Source organism: Nematolebias whitei, chromosome 17, assembly GCF_014905685.2.
Source record: "Nematolebias whitei isolate Nwh7 chromosome 17, NemWhi1, whole genome shotgun sequence".
Lineage (NCBI taxonomy): Eukaryota > Metazoa > Chordata > Actinopteri > Cyprinodontiformes > Rivulidae > Nematolebias > Nematolebias whitei.
The window spans coordinates 19,595,190-19,605,419 of NC_056514.1; the positions used below are offsets into that span (position 1 = coordinate 19,595,190).

Genomic DNA, 10,230 nt, shown 5'->3' on the forward strand with positions numbered 1-10,230 from the left:
ATATATATATATATATATATATATATAAAGAAATACGACACTGTTATATCAGTTTTGGTCAAATCAAAAAAATATACTGTTACTTTGAAATATGTGTTAGTGATTGGAGTATGACAATAAAAAAGCTCCTTCTGACCTGATGAGGTGTTCGAACGCCTTCTTTTCCTTCGACAGCGTCGTCAGATACTTCTGTTCTTCTGTCGAGCCTCCATAAATAAGGAAGTACACTCGAAGTGGCTTCCCAGGCCGATTGGCTTTGTAGATCTCCAGCTGGCGAACGAAGCTCAGTTCTGCGTCGTACAGCACCACGAAGCTTGGCTCCACCTCGTGCAGCACCCGGGTCAAGCTGTGGGGGTCGGTGCAGCCTTGCAGGGGGTGAATGACAGTGAGTGGCTCCTTCAGGATGCCATAATAAGCGTCTGACGACAGATCCAACTTTAGCTGTTCTTCCTCGCCTTCATCCTGCTCCATCCGATCGTCCTCGTCTCCACTGCTGCCCCTCACCTCAGCTGACTCCGCCTTCCCCATCATCTGGGTCAGGGTCAGAGAGGGTCTGCTTTTATGTTTTGTGGTCTTTGAGGGGGTTTTCTTTGCAGGCTCTTTTCCTTTGCTTGATTTTTTCACCCGGCTTTTAGCTTTTTTGTGTGAGTCCAGCTCAAAGGCAGCAGCTGCAGAAGAGTCACGTTTACCGATGGTGCGGGCATACAGTCGATGTAGCAGCCAGTCAGAGCCGTGCCTGATGTACTGCTGCAGCTGGGCACAAGTCCGGTCATCACTTGCACAAATCAGCACACGACCTGTGGTCAGTAAGTTACAGGGTTAGACACACACCTGGTTGTACACAGTAAATATACATCACATTCAGAATGTGACAGTATTACTAACTTGTGAGCCTGTCATACAGAGGAATACAATGGGTTCAACTACTTTAAAAACAAACCAGTTCACTGGTAATATTTCTTCATGGTGACCTCTTCTGTTCAAGAAGAGAACGACTAATGTTCATTTGAAGCAAGTTTGTTAAGACACAGTGCAGGAGTTCAACCAACAACTTTAACTAGAGGAATTGCATTTCCTGTGAAAATGCAGTGTGAATGCTTATTGCTGAAAAACAGCTGAAATTAGCTAAAATCATGCTGAAATGTAGTTGAAATGGAAGAACAAGCCCAAGTTAGCAGAAAGAACACATACTTGCTGAATTAGGCTTAAAGAAGCAGACATTAGCACAAAAATTAAGAAATTAGCTAAAAAATCCTGAATATTAAAATTTTTTTTTAAATGTAGCTAAAAAGGCAGAAAGAAGCTTAAACTACCAGAAGGAAGTGGAAAGAGCTGAAATGAGCTTAAAAAAGGAATTAACTGACAAAGCTACAAGTAGCATCAAAAGAGCTAAATAGTAGATGAAAGAGCAGAAAAAGCTGAACTAGCAGAAAAAAGCTGAAAGGAGCATAAAGAAGTTAATTAGGCAAAAAGTAGCCGAAATGACCATGAAAAACTTGAATTTATATGAATACAGCTGAAATTAGCTAAAATGCTTGAAAGCTAGCTGAAAAGGTAGAGCAAGCTTAAATCAGCAGAAGCAGAAAGAACACATATTTGCTGAATTAGGCTTAAAGAAGCAGAAATGAACACAAAAAGGTGGAACTTTTCTGAAAAATCTGACATGAGCAAAAAAGAATAAAATAAAAAAAACTGCAGAAAAGTAGCTAAAAAAGCAGAAAGAAGCTTAAATTACCAGAAGGAAGTGGAGCGAGCTAATTTTTGCTGAATTAGGCTGAAAAAAGTTGAAATTGGTGAAAAAAAAGTGGCATTAGCTGAAAAAGCTAAAATTAACATAACAGCTAAATAGTAGCTGAAATAGCAGAAACTTGCATAAATAAACTGAAATTAGTAGAAAGAAATTACAAGAAGCACAAAAATGTTGTAGTTAGCAGAACGAATCTAAAAGGAGCACAAAACAGCTGAAAAAACAGCTAAAAGAAGCTGAAATTTTTTTAAAATTTGCACAAGGAAGCCGAAAGAAGCTGAAGCAGAACAAAATGTGAAAGGAGCAGTAAAAGGTTGTAAACACATCTAAAGATCTGAAGGATGTAAAATGAACTCAGTTAATTTTCTATGAGGAAAAAATGTATTCAACCTATATTTAAACAGGTTAGTCCCACTGAGCCACGAGGACTCATTTACAAGAGACACCTGGACTTTAACAAAGAGTGATGATGACAACAGTGGAGAATAACGACAACAATAGACAAATGATTCATACCAATTTTAGTTTTTTTTTTATTAATTAATTTTTTTAACGGCTAAATATTTCAAAAAGCTACAGTTGCACCAATACCAAAAGTCACAGCACCCTTCTCCTGAAAGAGCTGAACGTTTTGATTTATGATTTGTTGAAACAGCACAAAAATTGTGGAACGAGAAAGATGCAGAAAAATGTACCGGGAAAAAAAAAAGGATCAGTGTGAATGCTTCGTAAATATTCACACTGTTGTGATTTGAATCCATTTGTGTGACTTGGACGGCAGCATTGACAGCCACGAGGCTTTGGTTCATAAAGGTCCAGAGCATCTAAATGAAGTGCTCCTAAAAACAAATTTTTTAAAGAACACTACGGTTATTTTTAGTAACAACAAACCAAAGTGTCCACCGCAAAGACCTGCCTTGGCTTCAGTATCTGATCCAAGTTCAGCTGGATGTGTTTAGTTTAATGTGGACAGAAGAACTGACAAGTACTGTACGTGTTCAGAGCTGATAAAAACAACCTGTCCCGAGAACAACTTTATTACAACAAACTGATATTTATTCTAACAACATAATAAATGTAGCACTGATTTTTATCATTTTGTGCTGTTGTTACGCTGTAAGGAGCTAAATTCAAATGTTAAAAGTTGAATCTAATTAGTAAAATAACACTTCTGTAATCTGAAAAATCTACATCCCATTTTGTTCATACAGCAGGTGTGTATGTAGAGGTTGTACGATGGACTTATGTGGGAGTTCAACAGCACCTGGTTGTGAGTTCTTGTTCTCCTTCTCAATCTCCTCCAGCACCTCTCTCAAAGCCTCCCACTTTGGGTTCTTCTCCAGCACCAGCTCCCGCTTCACCTCTAGAATCCAAAAAGCAGGTTCCCTTTAAGACGAAGGCTCCCAGAGAGGCCACACTTCAGATATGTAGTCGAAATACTGAGCAAGATCTGGGACGTCCTCTTGTTACCTGAAGCCGTGGAAGACTTCTGTTTCTCTGCATCTCCTCCTACTTTAAGTTTCTTGTTGCTCTCAGGAATGCGGTACACTCTGCTCCGAGCGTTCACAAACATGGAGGTACTCGAGTCCAGAAACAGCCAACCTAATAGATGAAATCAAAAGTAAACAAACATCCATTTAATTGTTTACTTGGAGTGATTCTAGTCAGGCACTGGACAGATTTACCTGAATTTGAGCCAAAATTCTTTTGGCTGGATAGCAGAGACTCGAGAAGGTTGAGAAAGGTCACACAGTCGTACTGGGTGAGGTAGAGTAGAAGAACCCGGAGCACCTTGAGATCCTGAACCAGGGCTTTAGTCTTTGCTCCCAGCTGATGCCACAGGGGGTTCAGGTAGTGACGAATAGTCTGGATGGAAGTACAAAGATATAGATTAGTGTTTCCACAACCATTATCCAAGGAGTGCGCCCCGCCCTGTTAACAGAATCGAGCGTCCTAAACCTACCAAACCCCCCACAACTTTGGGACAGGGAGTGGAGATTAGTAGCTCTTGTGAAACTCCAAACCACATGCAGTACAAACGTAGCGCTCCACTATACACTCTGCACAGCTTCTCTTCTGCCCCCAACGACAACTGCTGGCACCATCGTAGCGCTAAGCTAGCGTGCAATACAGACGTAGCCCTCCGTTTCTCCACCCCCGTCAACAATTGCCGCCACTACCATACGCTATGGTAGTGCCTCTTCCCCCTCTCGAAGAGACGAGCGCCCTCTTAAGGCTAGTGACCTACGGGAAACAATGTATATAATTCAAATAACACGTCATTGTCACGGGTTCTTTTCCACGCAAACATTTTCTTGAATCTGAATGAAAGTTCTCCAAAGAACTCCAGTGAACAGTCAAGTCTTCAGATCATCCCAGTATTTTTCTCCTCCAAAAAAGGTACAAACTCGCTTCGTTGCAATCTTGATACAGTAATACCAACACCTTGTTGCCTTCTTTGTAACCACCATATTCTCTCTGTGCCTCCTCAGTGTCGGGCAGCAACTCTTAATCTACAGCTCCTCCCATTGATCATAACATTTCTTTCACGTATACTTGGTTTAACCACAATTTAAACAAATACTATTTTCACAGTTCAGCCTCACTCACAAATCCTAATTAATGCAACAATAGTAATGCACAAAAATCATTTAAAGTCACATGACCAAAGAAAAACATCCTTTTAGTTTTTGCCAAGCAATGAAGGAAGCAGCCATCCTACCACCTACTTCAATAGCAACAAGTACAAATATTTTCTGGCCTATAAGTCGCACCCTTTTGCATAATTTGCGTACCCTGCGACTTATACGCCAAAGCGACTTATTTATGGATTATTTTCCCCATATTTATAAAACCAACTTTTGGCTGAGATATGACCTTTTTCATTAATTCTGACATTGAAAATATTGAACACTACCATTTTCAGCCGCTAGATGACGCTAGAGTAATTTGGCATGCCGTTATGTCATGTAATACGTAAAAGTGGCTATTAATGACACAATCAGCTTGCCACAGTCTGCCACCTTTGGACAGCTCTGGGATCATGCCTGGAGCAACCGTCAAGTCAGCTTCATTTGGCTGCGCCGCCCCAGCAAAACGCAGCTAATTTGACCACTGAAGTGCGTTTATTAAGTAAAAATTCAACTGAGACACACCTTTACTATAATGTAGAGCAAACAAACAATTGTTTTAGGTGCTTATCTTGTTAAAATTCAAAAAAATGTGCAGCGTTTCTCCTTCCCGATTTCCTCCCTCTGCACGCTCCCGGAGCACCGAGGCAGCAAATACTTTTGAAATGCAGCTGATTTTACCATTACAGTGCATTTATTAAGGAAAAGTTAGACTCAGACACACCTTTACTATAATTTTGAGCAAACAAATAATTGTTTTTAAGTGTTAATCTTGTTAAATTCTTGTTAAAGTCCTCCCGTGCACACTCCCGCGGCCACCATTTTTTCTGGGTTGTCAGCGGTGACACGTAACAAACGCAACTTATTTATGGATTTTTCCAAATTATTAGACATTTTTGGACAGGTGGAACTTATTCTCCATTGCAACTTATAAAAGTCGGAAAATACGGTAATGCTTTCAGACATAATGAATTTTGACAAGATATAAACTAACGAAGGAGAGAGAGGATTGCAGTGTAACGTGGCTCAGTGTGCATGCGGAGGAGCGACAGGGATGCTTCATCACGATCATATTTTTGATACGTTAGGGTGGCAGCTACATTTTTCACCTTTTCAAATCCATTTCCCAGTGTGTTCTCCAGAGACAGGTCCTCGGCCTCGAGAGTGGAGTTGTATCGCTTCAGTTCCTTCAGACAGGCGCTCATCAGGTCCAGAATGGAGCTCTGGATTGCCCTCATGGCTGGTGTTAATGACACATGCAGTTCTACCACTTCTGGCTTGTGTTTTTCCAGGGTTGTGTTCACCGATGCTTGGAACCTGTTCACCAAAAAGCATAAAAACAGAACGCTAAAAGTAAAGATTTAAAAAAACGATTTTGCTCAGTTATGCTTTTATCGTACCTGGGCCACAAGTAGAGCTTCTTGACAAAAAGGTTCCTCATGACACGTTCAACCTGGCAGAAGCCGGAGGAGAAGGCTGTGGCCTTATCAGTGAAGGCCTTAATGAAACCAGTTTTATTTTTCTGTCTGAACAGACGAAGGATGAAAGCCTCCTGGCACGACTCAATGATTTTATGAGCTCGATACACCAGGATACCTGAGGGGAAAGAACCACAGAGATGGAGTTAGTGTCTACAGCAGAGGAGAAAAAGGAAAATCCATCAATACGTCAAAGTAAAAGGTTAAACAAGTTTTTATGATGTATTTCGTGGAGTTTGTTTTTGGTGCATTAACCTCTGGAATGAACCTCAACTGTCTATAAATGTCCTCATGTGACTGATTCATTCAGCCTTTATTTATACAAGTTAGTCCCATTGAGTCGTGAGGACTCATTTACGATACCTGTAAATAATTGATCAAATGGGTCACATCATTATATTAAAACAAGCATGTCAGTAACTTCCAAAGAACAAGAGGAAAAAAAGGCTGGTTCAACTTTGGATTGTGAGTTTGACTTTACTTGAACTGTGCATCATTGCATCACACACAGATGTGCATGTTTAAACAGAAATCCAGCTGTGTTGTTTGTTAGGTATGATTTATGGAGGTGGTGCAGCGGTACTCTGATTCCTTTTGTTTCTTTTGTACCACCTTTACAACTCAGTCCAGCAACAGGTATTTGAAACGCGAGCAAGTCCAAGCAATTTTCAAAAGGTGACGGTTAATGAAAAACAAAATAAAACGGTAAAACTCGGTCAGAAAACGGTGTTTCTTCCAGCATTTCTGACTTCTCAACAAGCTTATGCACATACCAACAACAAAAAAACACTATCTGAGAAAATTAGTGTGCAGGAAGCCCCAAAATACCAGAATGTGCATTAGAAAGTCACATTTCTATATTCTATGCTTTTAACATGTTTGTAAATTTAAATGAAACAATAATTTTTATATTATATTTTCTCCTTTCAAATATGCTAATACCAGTAAATTAGCCACTAATTGGCTCTTACAGGTGGTATCTCACTGGGTTGCAAATGTTGGAGACTCACAATTTCAAAGAAACCGATGAATGTTTCCGGGTGTTTTTGACCAAGTAACCAGTGAGACATGAGTCACATTTTGTGTGGTCAGTGTTTTAAAATGTTGCCTGTTTTACATGTACGACTTGCAAACTGAATTCTGGGCTGTGTACATGGTTTTGTTGCTTACCTCTGCCCACACCATGCTCGTGTTTTATACCCACCTTGGCAGCTACCTTCATGCTTAGGATTTCATCTTAATGGGATTAATGGGAGTACACTTTGGAAAGAAATAATACATATTTGGTATTAGCCTCCCTGGTAAGATCTATTCAGGGGTACTGGAGAAGTGAGTCCAATTGTTGGTTGAACTTCAGATCCAGGAGGAACAATGTGAGTTTCGTCCTGGCCGTGGAACACTGGATCACCCATTTACCCTCACTAGGGACCTGGAGGGAGTCTGTCCACCCAGTCTACATGTATTTTGTGGACTTGGAGAAAGTCGTCAACCGTGTTCCTTGGAGTACAGTGCTCCATGAGTATGGGATTGGAGGTCCGTTATTGCGGGCTGTTCGGGCTCTATACAAGCAGTGCAAGAGATTGGTTCGCATTGCTGGTATTAAGTCGGACCCCTTCAGGGTGGGTGTTGGACTCCGCCAAGGATGCCCGTTGTCACCGATTCTGTTCATAACTTTTATGGACAGAATTTCTCGGTGCAGCCAGGGGGTGGAGAGAGACATCTCTGCTCTTCGCAGATGATGTGGTCCTGTTGGCGTCATCGTGCCGTGATCTTCAGCTCTCACTGGAGCGGTTCGCAGCCGAGTGTGAAGCAGCTGGGATGAGAATCAGCACCTCCAAATCTGAGAACATGGTCCTCAACCGGAAAAGGGTGGACTGCTCTCTTCAGGTCGAGGTTCTGCCTCAAGTGGAGGAGTTCAAGTATCTCAGGGTTTTGTTCACGAGTGAGGGAAGAATGGAGCGCGAGATTGAAAGACAGATTGGTGCAGCGTCTGCAGTACTGCGAACTCTGTGCCGGTCCGTTGTGGTGAAGAGGGAGCTGAGCTGTAAGGCAAAGCTCTGTTTACCGGTCGGTCTACGTTCCTACCTGCACCTATGGTCATGAGTTTTGGGTAGTGACAGAAAGAAGGAGATCGTGGATACAGGTTGTTGCAATGAGTTTCCTCTGCAGGGTAGCTGGACTCTCCCTTAGAAATAGGGTGAGAAGTTCAGTTATCCAGGAGAGACTTGGGAGTAGAACCGCTGCTCCTCAACAATGAAAGGAGCCAGTTGAGGTGGTTGAGTCATTTCATAAGGATGCCCCCTGGGCGCCTCCCTAGGGAGGTGCTTCAGGCATGTCAGACTAGAAGGAGACGCGAGGAAGACCCAGGACACGCTGGAGACTAGTGTCTCTCAGTTGGCCTGGGAACACCTTGGAGTTCTCCCAGAAGAGCTGGAAGAAGTGGCTGTGGAAAGAGATGTCTGGACCTCCCTGCTCAAGCTGCCGCCCACACGACCTGACTTCAGAACAAGCGGAAGATGATGGAAGGATGGAACTGGTAACTCACATGGATACAGTACTCAGTGGTATAAGCTGCAAGTACTTATTGCAAAGTAATTCAGCGTACTAGCATGCAGTACAGCAGCATTCACCAGTGTCTGACCTGAGATCAGATGAGCAGGGATGCGGTCAGTGAGGAAGTCCACCACCAGGATTCTGCTGGTGACAAACAGAACCCCTCCCTCGGTGTAAACACGGTACCGTTCAGCACTCTGAACGTCACTGGTCACTGTCCTGGGCAGGTGGCTGACACCTTCGACCCTCAGCTGCTCTGTGAAATACTCCTGAGAAGAAAACAAACCAGCAGTTTTTCTAATTGTTGATCAACAATGACACACAACCCGCCACCCTGCATGCATCACAGTAAATAACTTCAGCCCTTTGCTGGTGTCCACGTGTCCCAACTATGGACACGGTGCACGGACAGTGTTTGGTCCTGACCTGTTCTGCTGTGGATGTGTTGAGCAGAAGGACGAGGCTGTCCTTCTCAGAGTAAACCCGCATGAACTGCAGCAGGATGCGGTCTATCCCCAAACCCTCGGCCACCACCAGCAGACCGTCACAGCCGAAGAGACTCAGAAACATCTCGGTCTCAAACTCCAGAAGCTGCCCCGCCATCATGGAAAAATAAAAACTCCTCTAAAGATGCTACAGTCACTAAACTGTCTCTCATTCCCACTGCGTGGGGCGGCTACAAGTGCGAGTAGTCGCTGAAAACCAGAGGAAAAGAACCGGCCCGTCTGTGTTTTGAGAGCTTTCTTACTTCCGGTGACGATTTCGACCGGAGAGAAAGTGGAGGGTCCAGCGAGGAGCGCCACCGTGTGGTAGGGAGCAACACTGCACCAGTAATACACTTACATACTGTACAAACATATGTAAACAATACATATATAAATATAAATAATAATAAAAACACACACAGACATATATATATGAAAATATACAAATGAATATATATTTTCATATACATATATATATATATATATACTGTATATATACTGCAACGCTCTCACCACATATTTATTTTTTGCTGTCTTCTGGAGGCAAAAGGTTGCCAGTGTTTTTGCCTGTTTGTGCATTCACTTAACTTTTGTGTTAGCAAAATATCTCACGAATCACCGGATGGATTTTGAAAACGAATAACTTGGTTAATTTGACACATATTGAGCTTGAATCCGGTAGTTCAAAGTCATACGCAACTTTTACGTAAAGTGTCAGCTGATGGACATATGTTGCTAAAATATTTCCATTAAATGTGGAGTCAACTCAGTCTGTCTGTTAGTAAAATATCTCATGAACCCCTACAAAAATTTTAATAAAACTTAAATATAGCAGGCATCTACAACAGATTATCCTTTGGTGTAAAGTCGGCTCAAAATGGCTGCTACAGCTAACTGACTTTTGGAAACAGAAAAAAATGCTTTCACGTAGCAAATTAAAAAAATATAATTCACTGCTGACATCATGCCTGTTTGTATGTTTGCAAAATACCTTATGAACCAATGGACACATTTCAGTGAAAGTTTTCGTAATAGACATTGAGCCAAAATGTCCTGTGGTTGTAGCTGAGTCATTTAAAACACAAACCAACACATCTCACAGGATCTCTGATAGTATTTGACTAAAACAGCGATAACTCCATGCCTTCTGACCTTAGTCTGAAACTTTTGCATTCCATTATGCATTCCTTCAAAGAATACTAGGTCTTTATTTTATTCTGGACTTTGGGAGTGGAGGTATTAAAGGTGGATGAGTTTAAGTACGCCGGCTCATCCAAATCATCCAAAGCAACAGGCAGCAAAAAGCAGAGCGAACAGGCAGGATGGAGTGGATAGAG

At 42.0% G+C, this 10,230-nt stretch overlaps 1 protein-coding gene across 1 annotated transcript; it reads right to left on the reverse strand.

The window, feature by feature from the left end:
* Positions 1-96: 96 nt before the first annotated feature.
* On the reverse strand, positions 97-9,011 carry ercc4 (excision repair cross-complementation group 4). The gene is made up of 8 exons (XM_037691625.1): positions 8,835-9,011; positions 8,497-8,677; positions 5,778-5,973; positions 5,487-5,694; positions 3,433-3,613; positions 3,218-3,349; positions 3,012-3,110; positions 97-797 (listed from the first exon to the last, which is right to left on the reverse strand). The coding sequence occupies exons 1-8, from the start codon at positions 9,009-9,011 to the stop codon at positions 97-99; spliced, it is 1,875 nt and encodes a 624-aa protein (XP_037547553.1).
* Positions 9,012-10,230: the final 1,219 nt, after the last annotated feature.